This window comes from Electrophorus electricus, chromosome 5 (genome assembly GCF_013358815.1).
Source record: "Electrophorus electricus isolate fEleEle1 chromosome 5, fEleEle1.pri, whole genome shotgun sequence".
Classification (NCBI taxonomy): Eukaryota; Metazoa; Chordata; class Actinopteri; order Gymnotiformes; family Gymnotidae; genus Electrophorus; species Electrophorus electricus.
Genome location: NC_049539.1, coordinates 1,845,001 through 1,862,500, shown reverse-complemented (window position 1 = coordinate 1,862,500; position 17,500 = coordinate 1,845,001). Strand labels below are relative to the sequence as shown.

Here is a 17,500-nt window from a genome sequence, read left to right as displayed (position 1 = left end):
TGCCATGGAACATTTCCCAGCAATCTCCCAGTTATGAAGCACTTTCATTTCATTCTGATCATTTCCTCCCTTCTCATTTCAGACTGAACTGAAGGTCAAGGGGTGTTATTAATGAAAGCAAATGCACGACGAACAAACTAATGTCGTTCTGCCAGGGCGCCCCACAATGGTATGAGTAAGTGCATTTTAACGAGCCCTCGTGCAACAGTCATTTGTACGAGAGCCATCTGGTAAACTTGCTGCCTGTCCCATCTGGTTCAATGATGGAGGTGAAGTAAAGTGAGACCTGCTTGGTAAACAAGGCTTTTCTCAGATTGGAATCTCAAAGTGAATGATACAAACTGAGCACACAGCATTATGCTTCATGATGGTCTGTCCATTTAACATTTTATGATCTTAATCTATCTCTCAAAAAAAAACTTCCATCTTGTTAGGCTTGTCAGTGCTTTAAAAGGAAATTTCACAAAGAAAATATTAAACATTTGTGTTGAACACAAGAGTGCCAAACCCCAGTCCTGGTTTGTCACCATAACAGGGTCGGTTCACACACATAAGATAATTCTCCTGATGGACATCATTAAGGTCATCAGTAACACCGGATTATCAGAGGCAAGCATGTTGGAAATAAACTTGACAGGGTGAGAAGTGGTGTTTGTGGAAGCCATGTTTGGGTTTATGAGTAGTGTTTGACGTCATAAGCAGTGTTTGCAGAATGTGTGTTTGGGATCATAAGTGGTGTTTGAGGTCATAAACAATGTTTGTGGAAGCAGTGTTTAGGATTATAAGTAGTGTTTGCAGTCATAAGAAGTTTGTGGAAGATGTGTTTGTGATTATAAATAGTGTTTGAGGTCATAAGAAGTGTTTGTGGAAGATGTGTTTGGGATTATAAATGGTGTTTGAGGTCATAAGCAGTGTTTGTGGAAGCAGTGTTTAGGATTATAAGTAGTGTTTGAGGTCATAAGAAGTGTTTGCGGAAGCTGTGTTTGGGATCATAAGTGGTGTTTGAGGTCATAAGAAGTGTTTGTGGAAGATGTGTTTGGGTATGTAAATAGTGTTTGAGGTCATAAGCAGTATTTGTACAAGCTATGTTTGTGATCCTAAACAGTATTTGGCATTATAAACAGTGTTTGGGGTCATAAGCAGTGTTTGGGAGTATAGGCAGTGGTTACGGAAGCAATGTTTAGGATTATGTGGATTATTAATGTTTAGCATGTTATTGGCCAGAACCATTGCAGCAGCTACATGATATGAGCCACTATAGGATAAATGAAATTCCTGTAGGAGTTTAATCATTCAGTTTGAGGTCACAAAGTGTTGATGATATGATAGACATGGAATACTGACTTTATAATGTTGAATTTTTACATTATCTGTTATCTTTACACAGGGATTCTTTACTAATAAACTAAACTTCCTTGTAAGTATAGTTTTTAAATTTGTCTTATAACATGTCGTGTACATAAAGAGTATCACATAAAGAGTTCTATAGGTGTATCTAAAGACTATCTAAATGCGATCTGGTTGACAGAGATTGAATTTTTATCATTTGGACAAAAATTTCATGTAGTATATTTTTGTTAATTAACTTTTTTACCATGTTATGATGGTTAATAGTTTATTCAATATCAGAGTCCTTCTGTACTGTGAAAAATAAAGCGCAGCTGTAGAACTTTTGAAAGTCAAAAGTGCTTTCCTTGACCTCTGGAGCATGTGAAAGATGGTGGTTTGTATTAGAGATGGGGGGACGTGTCTCTCCAGAAGCACATATGAACACAAAGACCAGATCGCTCGCTTCCCCAAGGTAACCTCGGACTTTGCTTTTGTTTTGCTTTCTCTCTCCAAGTCCAAAAGGTCAGTGTGTGCTCCTAAAATGACCAATGGCTGAGAATGAATAGAAATATTTCTAACAATTCTTGCATGCATACACACACACACACACACACACCTGTGTGCTCTCGGGTCAGCACGGAGAGCAGCTCAGAAGGAGACCCAATTATTTTCCCTCATCATGGCACACTTGCATTGACTCGTGGGATCCTCTCCCGTCCTGTAGAGGGCAGAGGCCAGCAGGACTCAGGCTTCCTGCCCTCTGCCTGCCCCCTGCTGCACAGAGACGGCAGCGCATCCATTTTTAATACTGTTTCATCATTTAAATGTGCTTGGCAGGAACGGACTGGCTTGCTCGTTGCTTTTGCATGGTTTTTATTTGGTAGTGTCTGCCAGTACAGCGCATTCTCATCCCAACTGCTCAAATGTGGAATTTTGGATGCAACCCTTTGGTGTCTGTATGTATATACCGGAGGAGCCGTTTGGAATTCCGACGCGCACAGCAGGCCCGTAGACTTCAAGATAAGTTCTACTGCGTCCAGTGTCGACGCAGATGGCAAAACTGAACCTGTCCCCCAAGTCACGTCTCGACATTTCTGGATGGTGAAAGATCTTGTCATATGTGACTCCAAAGTCTAACTTGTGCTTTCTGTGCTCAGGTGTTTCCTACATCAAAGGACAATGTCTGCCTTTACAAAGACAAGGATAATGTTAGTAACAGGATAAAAGCAGGACATAAAAATGCTCTTGAACCTTTAGAAAACAACATAGAAAGTTCAAGGTTGATAATAACATAGTCTGAGCATTAATAATACTCATAATGACTAACAAACACTAAATCATGAGATCGAAACATATTTCTTAATATAAAAACATTTTTTCAGCATTTTCCATGCACCAAAAAGCAATGCACCATTTCTGTAGATGAAATAAACAGACATCATTAGAAAGCTGTTCCATGTTAGTGCTTCCAACAGACCCTTGGAGATCTTAACCGTATATTACATCTGGTTGGTCTTTCAATGTACCACGTATTTCTGCACAAAAGCTCTGATATAATCATAAGATAGATAGATAGTAAGATAGATAGATATCACATTTTTACATTTACATTTATATTTAACAGTTACATTTAACATTTATATTTATATTGAATAGCTACATTTATAACAGTTATATTTATTATTTATATTTGTCATTTTTCAAACATTATCTCTTTTTTTAAAACTCCATAGTGAAAACTTTCACTGCACAGAATAGAGAGATAAATGACAGTATTATGCAGGGGTCACTGGTCAGGAGTCGCTGGTCAGAGGTCACTGGTCCTGTCCATAAAGAGCCAGTGTGGTTACCAGTTTACACTCCACATAAGCAGAAACACCCCATTTGTCAATTGTTCAATCAATGTGTCTCAGTCTTTAATCAGCTGATTAGTTAGATGTGGCTGGAATTAAAAATCTGCACACAAACACACACACACACAAACACACATACCAGCCCTTTGTGGATAAACCCTCTATATAATTTTTGAATGGTAGATTTTGTTATCTACCAGATTAACTGCCAGGTGAGCAAAATAATATGGGTCCCTAAACGAGGCCACAGGGGCCTGTCGTAGGTCACAGAGGGGTCACACAGTCAGCCGTCTGCGATGTATTCCTTTGCCAGAAAAGGACTGTGCACGTTTGGACTAGAAGAAACACACCAGGGTCTTGCAATGCAGCCATGCAACCTAAAGCCCAAAGTGGCTCACAGAAACCAGGCCTTAAGAAGAGGGAGATGGTGTATGCTGAGCCCGGAGGGTCTAACAGGTCAAAAGGTCAAGAGGTCAGCTTTCTGCGTTTTGTTTCAATAGGTCAAACAACAAGAACAAGAAAAAAATGTTCCCCTGGCACTTACCAGCATTTGGACTACGAGGCCTTCATTAACTTCCCATTTAGTTCAAAGGGCTTTTATACATATTTGCTTTTTTAGTTTAGCGAATGAAAAAAATAATTGTTCAATTATCTTAATTTTCCAGAAAACGTGTAAGTAGACTATAACAGTGAGCAGTAAAGAGGCGGACATGTGCAGAGAAGAGCGAGATTTATTAGGGGCAAATCCAGAGTCGTAGTCATTGGAGAGTCCTGGGTCATAGAGCCAATATGTAGAGTGCTAGGATACATGATGAACTAAACCAAAGCACACGGAGGCAAACAGGGGAAGCAGGCTATAACAGAGACTAGGAAATAACACAAGGAGGTTAGGAAAAACTGACAGGCTTTCTAACACATCCAAACAAACAACCAGCCAAACAATAAACAGCCAAGACACAGGCAACAAGACAGGGTTTAAATACATGAACTTAACAAGAGTAGAAACGAGGAACAGGTGAAAGTAATGACAGGTGTGGAAAACCAAACGAGGAGTAGAGAAGACAAAATGAAGGAATGGATCCAAAACACACAAGACTGGAAAAACATGGAACACGGAAGCGGGGAAGAACTAACCATGACGTAGACAGTACTAGTCAGTCACTGGTACAAATTACACTCTCCAATTCACATGATTATATCACAAATAGGACTGAGATATGATTGGTTGATATGAAATATATAGGATGTGTATACTATATAGTATATATATACCAATACACTATATTGGAAAACTATATAGTTCCGATTTACTACATTAGCAAATTTTTTTGGACTTTGAAAACGTGATGATTTTGGACAATTATTTTAAAAGTCTGCTGAAATAAAATAACTATAAGCAAAAGAGTAAATCAGAAACACTCAACATTCAGCAATTACCAGATTACCAGCTACGAAATAAATTTGAGTTTCTATATTACAAACAAATCAGGTTCCATTTTGCCATCATCATGGAATCTACAGGACTGCTGTGTGCATCTATGGGACTGCCATGCACATCTGTGGGACTGCCGTGCACGTCTATGGGACTGCCGTGTGCATTTACAGGACTGTCGTGCACATCTGCAGGACTGCCGTGCACATCTACGGGACTGCCGTGTGCATCTACAGGACTGCCGTGCACATCTGCAGGACTGCCGTGCACATCTACGGGACTGCCGTGTGCATCTGCGGGACTGCCGTCGTGCGCATCTACGGGACTGCCATGCGCGTCTGCGGGACTGCCGTGCACGTCTGCGCGACAGCCATGTACATTGGAACCCGATGCTACAGGGCACCTTCTGCATGTACATACTGATACCAAGGAGTTCTGCCAAAGCATCTCTGCACTGGGAATGAGAAAGGGCTGCATTTCCCAGCATGCACGTGCACATTGCTGTGGAACACGTGGAATCCTTGTTCTGAAGATCCTGCCAGGATATGGTGCCACAGGACTCCCAGACGAACAGCTGTTTGATTTGCAGATCTGCTGCTCTCCTGAAGTGAAACCAAAAGTTTTCTTTTCTTGATTGATTCTTTTGTTTTCAGTCCATGAACGGTCATGATTTCTTATGAGAAAACGCAGCGTTGTCCAGAGCCAGTAAAACCGCGTCTGCTGTCTACTTGTCTAAATACTAGAGTGGTTTATGGCAGGTTGGTGATTTAATGGCCTTATGACCATGAACAAAATGCAGCAGTCTGTATGCTTTTGGACAGACAACATTTTTTGTTTTTGTTTTCCGGTACATTGAGTTTGAAATTGAGAAAAGAAAGACTCTTGTTAAAATGCAGTATCAGCTTGAATTTACACCTCTATGGGGTGACAAATCTGGAGATCACGACCTGTTCATACAGTCCCCGATGCGGGGCCTCACAGGCAACCATGAGAACCACTGTCTCGTTAATTGCTTATTTGCTAATCCTTCACAGTCGATAAATGAGGTGGCAGGGACCCGGTCAGGGATAGCAGGCAGCCATTTCCTGTGCAGGCTTCTCTGCTGGTGTGTGTGTGTGTTTGTGGGTGTGTGCGTGTGTGTGTGCGTGTGTGTGTGTGGGTGTGTGCGTGTTTGTGCGTGTGTGTGTGTTTTTGTTTGTGAAACAAACACCATGAAACATGGTGCTTGCATGCGGGATCTCTATGGTGCCTCTACAGGAATTGAGTCTAAGAGCTGGAGGGATTGGGGAATAGGAGAACAGGGAGAACAGGGAGAGGCTAAGATCGATGGGCGTCCTCTCTAGCGGCTCTGGTCTTCCTCCAGACGTTTCTGTCTCTGTGGGGTTTTTAGTGATGTCATATAAAGCAGGCATCGTTCATTCATTTATACATTCCATTTGGTGGGTGGGGGGTTACTGGGTTGAGCTTCTAATTAGCAGAAGTTATATGTATGGGTATATGTGTGGCTTTAGGTGTGGTTATAGCCCTAGGCGTGCGTATATGTGTGGCTGTGGCTTTAGGTGTGGTTATAGCCCTAGGCGTGCGTATATGTGTGGCTGTGGCTTTAGGTGTGGTTATAGCCCTAGGCGTGCGTATATGTGTGGCTGTGGCTTTAGTTGTGGTTATAGCCCTAGGCGTGCGTATATGTGTGGCTGTGGCTTTAGGTGTGGTTATAGCCCTAGGCGTGGGTATATGTGTGGCTGTGGCTTTAGGTGTGGTTATAGCCCTAGGCGTGCGTATATGTGTGGCTGTGGCTTTAGGTGTGGTTATAGCCCTAGGCGTACGTATATGTGTGGCTGTGGCTTTAGTTGTGGTTATAGCCCTAGGCGTGCGTATATGTGTGGCTGTGGCTTTAGGTGTGGTTATAGCCCTAGGCGTGGGTATATGTGTGGCTGTGGCTTTAGGTGTGGTTATAGCCCTAGGCGTGCGTATATGTGTGGCTGTGGCTTTAGGTGTGGTTATAGCCCTAGGCGTGCGTATATGTGTGGCTGTGGCTTTAGTTGTGGTTATAGCCCTAGGCGTGCGTATATGTGTGGCTGTGGCTTTAGGTGTGGTTATAGCCCTAGGCGTGGGTATATGTGTGGCTGTGGCTTTAGGTGTGGTTATAGCCCTAGGCGTGCGTATATGTGTGGCTGTGGCTTTAGTTGTGGTTATAGCCCTAGGCGTGCGTATATGTGTGGCTGTGGCTTTAGGTGTGGTTATAGCCCTAGGCGTGCGTATATGTGTGGCTGTGGCTTTAGTTGTGGTTATAGCCCTAGGCGTGCGTATATGTGTGGCTGTGGCTTTAGGTGTGGTTATAGCCCTAGGCGTGCGTATATGTGTGGCTGTGGCTTTAGGTGTGGTTATAGCCCTAGGCGTGCGTATATGTCTGGCTGTGGCTTTAGGTGTGGTTATAGCCCTAGGCGTGCGTATATGTGTGGCTGTGGCTTTAGGTGTGGTTATAGCCCTAGGCGTGCGTATATGTCTGGCTGTGGCTTTAGGTGTGGTTATAGCCCTAGGAGTGGGTATATGTGTGGCTGTGGCTTTAGGTGTGGTTATAGCCCTAGGCGTGCGTATATGTGTAGCTAGGGGTACTGTTATGGGTATTGGTGTTCTTGTGTTGCAGTAATTGCTGTTATCCCTGCTGTAAACCAGGTTGTGCTTGTGAGCCCCATTTCCGTCTGAGATCGGCTTTGCTTTACGTCTGTGTTGTTTTGCTTCTGTTTTATTTTGCTGTTTCATTTTGTGCTTGTTTTCTTTGTCTCATTGCTTAGTTTTGACACCATTTTGTTGCTTCTGACTTTGTGACTTTGTTTTGGCTTTGTTTAATTTTTTGGTTCTGTTTGTTTTGTTTTTGTTTTTTATTATTATATATCTCATGTCAATCGATGTCAAAGACATTTTTTCCTAATTGGCATATTTTACTAAACCCTGGTTAAAAGTGTTGCTGCCATATGCTGTATGTGGAATAGATTTTTCTCTTGATTTTTTAAGCATAGCTTGAACCTACAGCCCTCAGGTGCCCGGGTGTCATTATTAAGTCTGTAGGCTCTGGCAGGGCCTTCAGTTAGTATTCTCCTCCAACCAATCATCCATCTGGCCAGACAAGTGAGGGGTGAAGCATCAGGCACCGGGTGGATGTGGAGAAGCACACCCCAGGTGCGGGTGGGGAGTGTTTGTCTGCTGAAACAGTCGGGAAGCTGATGACTGTTTGGGTACTTGATGGCTTCATGCAGAGCGATTGGTTTGAAGGCTCTTGTCTACATGATGACTTTGGGTTGTGTCTCCTCACGCACACGGACCACAGTCACATCTGAATCAGGGGGGTGTGGTGTTTTGCAAGCTCCATAAGCTCGCTTGGTTTCAGTGTGGCAGCTGAGGTGATAGTCCAGTGCCACCCATGCAGAAGCCTGCTGGGTGCAGAGACATTTTTGCTTCCTGGCGTTTACACCAGAGAGTGTCTGCGTTTGTCAGAAGTGAAGATGTTTTTGCACGAGCTTACTGAGGCAGTGCAGAGTGCACAGTTGAGGTGGTTTATGTCAGCGAGCTCAACTCTGGGGCTAGCACGGACTAAGAGCTCCAGTTTAAAGGGTTTCAGCCACAACTCCCAACTCCCTGTTCCTTCTGTACTGACAGGGTTACGGAAAGTGCTACGCTGTGATCCTTTTGAGCTAAACACTAAAAATATGCAAGGTTGAGCACAGGCCCAGAATCCAAAGATCCTTAATCATTATCAAATCACCCAGATGCTTCTTTAACATCTCCAGTTTCCATGCTGACCTTGTGCATGGTCCATAAATCGATTATTATTCAGTTAATTTTCAGTAACAAAACCATAAATGAAGGGATCAATGCTCCAATTAGAAATGACAGCAAGAGACTCATACCCCTCCCCAAGGTCTGCTGAGATTTTTCAAGACAGAAAGAAGGAAAAAAAAATCAATAAATTCAGACATGTACTATTCCCAGGGCCAAGATACTTCGCATGTTCACACTGACACCTACCATACCCAGAGGAGCAAAAGACCGAGAAAGACCAGCGATCAGATAGGCACTAATCACTATAGTGGTAGCAGTGGTAGCTCAGTTGCTGAGGTGCTCGACTCGTATTCGGAAGGGTACCAGTTCAAGCACCACCACCAAGTTGCCACTGTTGGGCCCGTGAGCAAGACCCTTAACCCTCAATTGCAAATGTTATGTTCAGTCATAATTGTAAGTCGCTTTGGATAAAAGCGTCCGCTAAATGCTGTAAATGTAAATGTAACTATAGTGCATAAACAGCACACAGCAAGCCAAGCCAGCCAGAGATGGTGAAACAGAAAGGCAGCTAATGGTCTGTGCAGCGACCTGCTTTGAATACATCAACCGAGTGTCCTTGGTGTCCCTTTAAAACGCTTTTGTTGAAGTGACTTCATTTCCTACACACAAACACTGTATAGCACAACTCTGTAATTGAGTTCCAATGCATGCAAAACAAAGTGACATTTTGTGGGTTTTCCTAACAGAAACAGATTTTCCCGCCACAACTTGCATGATAATCTGCAGTAGGCATAGAGCTGTAATTTCAGCATAATTGCCAAGGGGGGATTGCCAAAGCGCTCTCTCATCGTAACACAATAGGACACGTGTTTGATGAACATCATTTCCAGGACTCTTCAATATTCCTTCCTTATCATTTAGGCTAAGCTCTGAATGCTATGATGAGTTTTCACTGTGAATCACGCACCAGTTTATTGGTCTATTCTGTTTTGCAAACGTATGTGTTCTTTATCTTCTACAATTTAAGCGTCACTAAAACAAGACTGGGGGCAGTGGGTCCGAAACGGAACAACCTCATTGATGGTAAATTGTTTTGAAAGAGCCTCAGAGAAGCTAGAGATTCGCCTTTTGGGAGTGATATCTGTGAGAAGATGAGTGGTCAGGACACCTGTGTTATCTTTGCTTTGGCCCTGTGCTATCACGCGTGCGACACTACATGGTCCTCAGGGCCATATAAGGCAAACTGCATCTGTGATGCTCGCAATCTGATCTCAAACACAGAGATACAATCGAACCAGAACAGCTCAATACAGAATTCGTTTAATATTATAGATCATATTGAAGTGATATTGAACAAAATGTACAGTTCTATGGAATGGGATCGTGTTTAAAACCATAAAAAGATCATGATGCATATTTGCCCAAATCTAAGATGCATTTACATTTATAGCATTTGGAGTGACTTACAAAAGTGTTTTATGCCCTCATGTGACAGTAGATCTGTCAGTGTTAAGGTCAAGGGAAGGTTAAGGTTGAGGGAAGTTGGTTCAAATCAAGTAACACTAGAACCTGAAGATATTTCAGATGACATATATATATATAGCAGCTCAGTCTTGCTGAGATTTGGCTTCAAGTGATGAGCTGCCATCCATGAAGAGATGCTTGCTAGGCGTTCTGAGATATGAGCAGAAATCTGAGTGTTGGAGGATGGAAAGGAGAAAATCCATTGAGTATCGTCAGCATAGCATATGAGAAACCATAGAAGGATTTAACTTCACTAAGAGAACAGGTGTATAAAGGCAGAACAGGAGAGGACCAAGCACTGAGCCTTGTGGGACACCAGAGGAGAGTCTGTATGGAGTAGATATGGATCCCCTTCATGTCACATAATATGATTGGCCTTCAAGGTACCATCCCCAAGCCTGGTTTGAGCATATAGAAGACTGCTGAGAGACTGGGGTCAGGAAACATCAGGGCTGGGCTGAACCTGTAGCATGCAGCTTCTCCGGAACAGATGCCTGTGAGTAGTTGCAGATGGCTGAGGTGTTGAGTGAAGGTTTGAAGGCTTTCAGCACTTGACCATATGACAGGGAATCATTCATGATTCCTGGAGCAGTGAGGAAGGGATGGAATTCGAAGGGCAGGTGGTAGGATTACCAAACAAGATGAGTTGGGAAAACCAGGTGAAGGCAGTAGAAAGGGGTGATAGGTAATGTAGTGTAGAAGTAGTGTTAGGGAAAGGACCGACAAACTTTGTTAATCTTCTCATCGAAGAACGTGGCAAACTCTGCATTGAGGGAAGATGGTGTGAGGGGGGTTTCAAAGAGGAAAAGACGTTGTGGAGCTTGTGTGAGTCTTCCAGCCTCTCGTCATTTGAGTCAAATCCAGATCGAGATGCCACCAGCTTCTCCTCGTGTGAGTCAGATCCAGATGCCACCAGCTTCTCCTCGTGTGAGTCAGATCCAGATGCCACCAGCTTCTCCTCGTGTGAGTCAGATCCAGATGGTGTCAGCTTCTCCTCATGTGAGTCCAATCCATATGGAACAAGCTTCTACTTGTAGATTGGTGTCCTGCCAGCAGTCACCAGCAGATCTACAAGTAGAAACTTGTGCTGGAAGAACACAACAGGAGAGGAGATCAGCGTCAACATGCGATTTTCTCAGTTTCTTTTTATCTAATCTTAATCTCATCCGATCGCTGCATAGGGCATCTAACAATCAGGAAACGGAGAGAGCAAGCCTGCCATAGTCTGGAGGAGAGAGGGCAGAGGAGGTTAATGGATAAGGAAAGTGAGGTGAGGTGTGTTAGTTGGGTGTGGAAGGAGAGATTGAGTGGAGGTTGAGGCAGGTAGGAGAGGGGTTTGCTGGGTTTTATACTGAACATTAAAATGATAGATGTGTGTGTGTGGGTGTGTGTGTATGAGTGTGTGTGTATGAGTGTGTGTGTGTGTGTATGAGTGTGTGTGTGTGTGTGTGTGTATGAGTGTGTGTGTATGAGTGTGTGTGTATGAGTGTGTGTGTGGGGGGGGGTTGGAAAGAGCTGGCAAAGACACCAGCTTTGCTCTCAAGTCTCTTCCAGTTGCTTCTCTTCTTCACCGCCAACATCTTACTGTTGAACAGTTGGTCATACTTTCATTCCTTAAATGACTCATGCTGGCTGTGTAAAAGAAGCATTCAGTTGAAGGGCTCTGTAGCACTGCTACATTTGTCAGGATCTTTACCAGAAAAACAGATTAAGATTAAAGTGATGTTTATCAAAAAATTAAAATAAAAAGTTCAAAAAGATTTTTTGAAATGATGTTCACAAATTTAACAAATCCTGCATTTGTATTTTTGTAACTACATACATGTAAAAAGAAAATCCACAAATGAGTTGGAATGTGCAAATATGAAACAAGAACATTTGTATAAATTAAATTTCACAAATATGGCAAACATGTTTGAATAAATATCTTTTTTTTTAATTAATTACTGTGAATGTGTAAATCAGTTCTGCACCCTTGGCTACAGGGCTACAGCGCTAGTGTGACAGTCAAGCTGACATATTCCTCAAAAATATTGAATACAATCAACTCCTGTTCAAAGGCAGGATTTGGTATTTTTCTTATACTAACACTATATCTAACCCACATGGCAATAAGTGGTAATAACCATTAACTCATAAACTCACCCCCCACCCCGTGACTCTCGGTGGAAGTGTATCTATGATGACCCTTGGAGGTGGTACCAACTACTTTCAAAATATTTGTGTGACAGCAGCCAGTCAGTGTTGTGATTGGATAAATCACACTTGCTCTCTGATTGGACCACCACCAGGTTGCCCATTGGTCAACCAATTCAATGGCAAAACAGAGTCAAGAATCCACATTTGCAAAAAAAAAGAAAAAAAAAAAAAAGGTCACACAAACAGGATTGTCCAGGATTGTCACAGTTGGACAGTGAAAATGTCCTTTGACTTTCACACTTTCACACACACACACACACACACAATCATTTGTGCAGAACTGATTTACACATTCACAGTAATTAATTTGGGAGGTTTTTTTACACGCTTAAAATAAGCTGTATATTTATGTTTTGCCATATTTGTTAGCTTGAATTTATTTGAATATTTTTCTCTTTCAAGTTTGCATGTTCCAGCTCATTAATGGATTTGATGTTTATGTGTATGCGGTTGCTTAAGTACATCTGCAGATTTTCACAAGCTTTAAATCTTTTTCAACATGTTTTGTGTCTGTAGATATTATCACCTAGAAAACTGTTTCTCTTTGAATCAGTTTGTCAGTCAGATTTTTTGGTATTTGTAGAACTCTTTTTAAAAACAATTTGACTTGGTCATTTCCAGTGGATATTAGGTTTTTAATAACGTGGCAGGGTAGAAGAGAAAAGCGTTTATTATCCCGAGACAAATTAATTACTTTGATTAATGATATTTGCTTTGTGAATATTCATTAATAATTCAAGCTAAACTCATTTCGAAGTGCTTGAGATAATGGAAACACCAACACTGTCTTTCCTGCTTTTAACTGTGCTACAGTGACGAGGTAATGAGGTGTAGAATATTAGAATGTTTTGATTTCGAGTGTCATCTGTAAAAACTCTGAAATGACCCGGAACGTTGCTCTCGGAAGAGTGAGGAACTCTGAAATGACCCGGAACGTTGCTCTGGGAAGAGTGAGGAACTCTGAAATGACCTAGAACGTTGCACTGGGAAGAGTGAAAATCTCGGAAATGCTCTGGAACGTTGCTCTGGGAAGAGTGGTACATTGCATTGCCCACACAAGGCTGAATTGTGTGCCTTGCATTTGAGTGAAGCTCCTTGTAATAATTTAACTAATTAATTTAATTAATTTTAGTTGTTTTGTTTTCATTAAAGTGTTTTGATTGTCTCCAAAACTGTATGATACCTAATGAGGCGTTTTCAGACCAGTAACAGTTATGTTAAACTGTATGATACCTAACGAGGCGTTTTCAGACCAGTAACAGTTATGTTAAACTGCTGTGGTCTTTGAGCTGCACATGTGACTGAGTGTGCGCCCCTGTCCAACAGCGTGTGTGTGTGTGTTTGTGCGTGTGTGTGTGTGTGTGTGTGTGTGTGTGTACGTGTGCCCCTGTCCAACAGCGTGTGTGCGTGTGTGTGTGTGTGTACGTGTGCCCCTGTCCAACAGCGCTTGTGTGTGTGTGTGTGTGTGTGTGTGTGTGTGTGTGTGTGTGCCTCTCTCCAGCACTGTGTATATGTGTGTGTGTGTATATGTGTGTTTGTGTGTGCATGTGCCGCTGTCCAGCAAGCTGCTCGTCTGGCAGGTGTTTTAAATTCATAATTTGTGTTATCGATCACTTTTGGACTATGTAATATTCTCAAACCACCATCTTTTTTGTTGAGTGTTTGAAACTTTTGTTCTTCACTTGCCAACAAGTTGTTTGACGGCTGACATTCAACTCCACTGTGTTTTAATCCTCTGAGCTTGTGTCGAAAAAGCCTTTAATATTTACGACTGCCGTCTCTCAGTGAAAGTGACCCTTATGAGAAACTGCGAATACTAATTCTGGATTAAAGGGAGAATCCAAACATTTATTAGGTTTTGCGGGACCTCTTCTGTAAAAAAAAAAACAAAAAGCAGTTTCCATGCACAGCAGACCTCTTCGCCCACCGTGCCATGGTGGGATTACTTTGAAGGAAAAACACCTCGCGTCCTTCCGAGAGAGACCACATAAAACAGCCAGTAATTAAACGTGGAAGGCGGTGCCGGGGGGAGGGGCTGTGTGGCCTGTGTGGAGCGAGCCAGTCTGCTCCTGCAGAGCTGTGATAAGCCCAGCCCCTCCCCTGGGACACGCCCCCCCACCCCCCCCGCTTCCCCCTGCCTCCAGCGCTCGGGCTGCGGAGGAAGGGCCCAGAAACGCTCTGCTGTCGGCGCGAGGCTACTGCGCCATCCCAAGCGTTTGAAGCAGGAAGAAGAAAAAGGGTCTATGCGAAGCTCGAGTAGAATCTGGGCTGAAAGGTACCCGAGCGCCAGGTCTGGACGGCGTGCAGAGGAGAGAGCTGCACATCCGTGAAGGAGGGAGGGAGGGGGAGAGAGAGAGAGAGAGAGAGAGAGAGAGAGAGAAATTTGTGATAAACAAAGTCGCAGATCCACTGCCTTCATTGCCATCAACCTCTAATCTCTCTCTCTTTCTCTCTCTCTCTCTCTCTCTCTCTCTCTCTCTCTCTGAGAGACACAGAGAGGACATTTTATTCAACTTGATAAGACCCTGAACACAAAAGCAGGTACACTCTGACATTAGGCATGAGAACATGAGACCAGCAGGTGCTGTTTGATCTCTGGCGACTGGCAGGTTTGATGCCTGAGTTCCGCGTCTGTTGAATATACGCGGACAGGCTCAAAAAGGCAGCGTGAGCATGTAGTACAGAGGGAGTTGTAGATATTAGTTAGGCATGCATGATTTTGGAAATGCCGGAGGCTTCCTGACCCTAACCTGGGAGTCGTAGCCTCTACCGATGACAGAGGTTGGGAAGTTAAATTGGGTTGTGGTGTTTATTTGGTACCTTTGGGATTCTTTTGTATTTTGATGTAATACCATTAATTTTTCCTTGGCAAATGGGCTTTTAAAAATACTTTTGAATATCTTTTGAATCAGTTTTCTTCATTCATATATGGGATAAAATGACATTCTCCCTCTCTTCCACCGCACTCCTGTGACCCCGTCCTCGGGATTATGGCTCCCAACTCCTCTTTCCTCTCCTCTCATCTCCTCTTTTCTCTTCCCTTGCCTGTCCTCCCGTTTTCTGTTTTATGAACAGCATACAGACAGACAGAAAGAGAGAGAGAAAGATGGAGAGTCCCAGAGAGTGAGTGTGAATTCACCACATTGATTTAAAAGTGCTGCAGTGTAGTAAGTGTGGAGAAGTAAATCTGGTTTTGCGGTGCGCCCAATTGTTAGAGAGGTGTGTGTGTGTGTGTGTGTGTGTGTGTGTGTGTGTGTGAGTCCCAGCTGTGATAGCATATTATGTTCCCCAGTACTGTTTTCCATTTTTTCATTAGTGAGAGTGAGCAGAATGGCACATGCGCATTAATCAGTTAACGTTTGATGGCAGAAAGGCAAATGTTATCTTTTAATTAGAAGAGGGGTGTCTCTCTTAGCGCCGTGCCAGGAGGCAGGTGACTGTCTGAGCGTACCAACGCCAGTCTCACCGTGCTGATCACTGAGCTCACCACCCTCAAACTACTGCATGTCCCAGACCCCTGTGTCTCAGAGCCCGTCTCCCAGAGCCCATATCCCAGACCCCTGTGTCTCAGAGCCCGTCTCCCAGAGCCCATATCTCAGACCCCCGTGTCTCAGTACCTGTGTGCCAGAGCCCGTCTCCCAGAGCCCATATCTCAGACCCCCGTGTCTCAGTACCTGTGTGCCAGAGCCCGTCATGTCCCTCAATAGGTCCATTTGAAGCAGGAAACCTCGTCAGATGACAGCTTTGCAGCTTGGTCGTGATTTGTTGCAGCAAGTCTTACAGCTAGAGTGGGAGGAGGAAGTGGTCAGAGGTGGACACACACACACACACACACACAGACACTGCCTCAACTGTATGGGAACAGATCTCTGGCCTAAACAGCTGTGAGTCGAGGAGTAGTGTGTCTTGGATGGAGAGTTGTGTGTCTTGGGCAGGAAGTTGTGTGTGTTGGGCAGGAAGTTGTGTGTCTTGGACGGAGAGTTGTGTGTCTTGGGCAGGAAGTTGTGTGTGTTGGGCAGGAAGTTGTGTGTCTTGGACGAGGAGTTTTGTGTCTTGGACGAGGAGCTGTGAGTCTTGGACAGGAAGTAGATTGAAGTGAGACACAGGCTGCATGCACACTGTCGTTAAGCAGAATGCCAAAAGCTCAGGATGCAAGCTGCATCTTTGATTTTGACATTTTTTGAAGATGAAATGAAGCTGAGGAGATGAAAAGATCGTGCATGTGCCAACGTTTACTCCCAGATGGGGGTTTACTCCCAGAGCTAGCGTGCGGTTGAGCGGCGGGTGGCATTGCCGTAAAGGCCCGGACGTCTCTTATACGTAACAACGGCTCGTGCGGAAGTCAGTACTCGGATACAGCTGGTGACAATGCCGGTCAGAGGGACAGGACAGACCAAAGGACAACTCCTCACCCTCCCCCAGTGAGGACATCTCTTAAACAGAGATACAGGAGAACAACATTATCAGCACAGTCAAGGTACAGCCACACAGAGGACTGTGCAAGTGGCAAGAAAACTCTGATGAAGGGAATAATTCAGTACAAAATAAACACATTATTTCATATAGAACAAGGTAGAAAACTGGTATACCACAGTATAATTTCTTAATTCTGTTAAAAACATCTAGCTAAAAAGAAACTTGTTAACCTAGTCTAATGAGGCGTATATACCAGCAGGGCTCAGGTTGTTGAATTATAATAAAATTAACTGTACAGACCAATGGGGGGAAATAAATAAACGAATGAATGAATAAGGTAAACCGGCTGGATAAGTGAGCGTGTTTTTCTTCTGTCTGGGCTCCTGTTGCAGGGAGCTACTGGAACGCAGCGTCCTTCAACACCCCATCTTCCTACCTGCACTTCTCCACCTTCCAAGGAGAGACCAGTGCTGATATCTCCTTCTACTTCAAGACCTCAGCGCCCTATGGAGTCTTTCTAGAGAACCTGGGAAACACAGACTTCATCCGACTGGAACTTAAATGTAAGTCTCTCTCTCTCTCTCTCTCTCTCTCTCTCTCTCTCTCTCTCTGTCTCTCTCTCTCTCTCTCTCTCTCTCTCTCTCTCAGAGCCACTTAACTGGCTGGGCTTTGGCAATGTTGTGTGTGACATGCATAAATAAGAAATATAAGACATTTATTCACTCATGTTCATTCACACTCCAGGGAACGACGGGACGTTGGGTGAGCTATTTGCAGTTATTTAGAAATGCAGCCCTGCCAAGACTGTCGGACCATGGAGCACCGGAGGCCTGCTGTGAATATTCAGAATTGTGGCAGTAGCAGCATGTCATTGAAATTGCAGACCATTGTTTGTGCAGATTGTCAGGCTGGCACAGGGCATGACACAGGGCATGACATAGGGACTGGCACAGAGACTGACACAGAGACT

General features: G+C 43.7%; 1 protein-coding gene across 2 annotated transcripts in view; it reads left to right on the top strand.

The window, feature by feature from the left end:
* cntnap2a (contactin associated protein 2a) overlaps positions 1-17,500 on the top strand; it is a 295,838-nt gene that overhangs the window by 225,226 nt on the left and 53,112 nt on the right. For both annotated transcript variants that reach the window (XM_035526373.1, XM_035526372.1), the window contains exon 16: positions 16,923-17,093. In XM_035526373.1, coding sequence (XP_035382266.1) covers positions 16,923-17,093 — 171 coding nt within the window. The remainder of the gene's footprint in view (positions 1-16,922; positions 17,094-17,500) is intronic.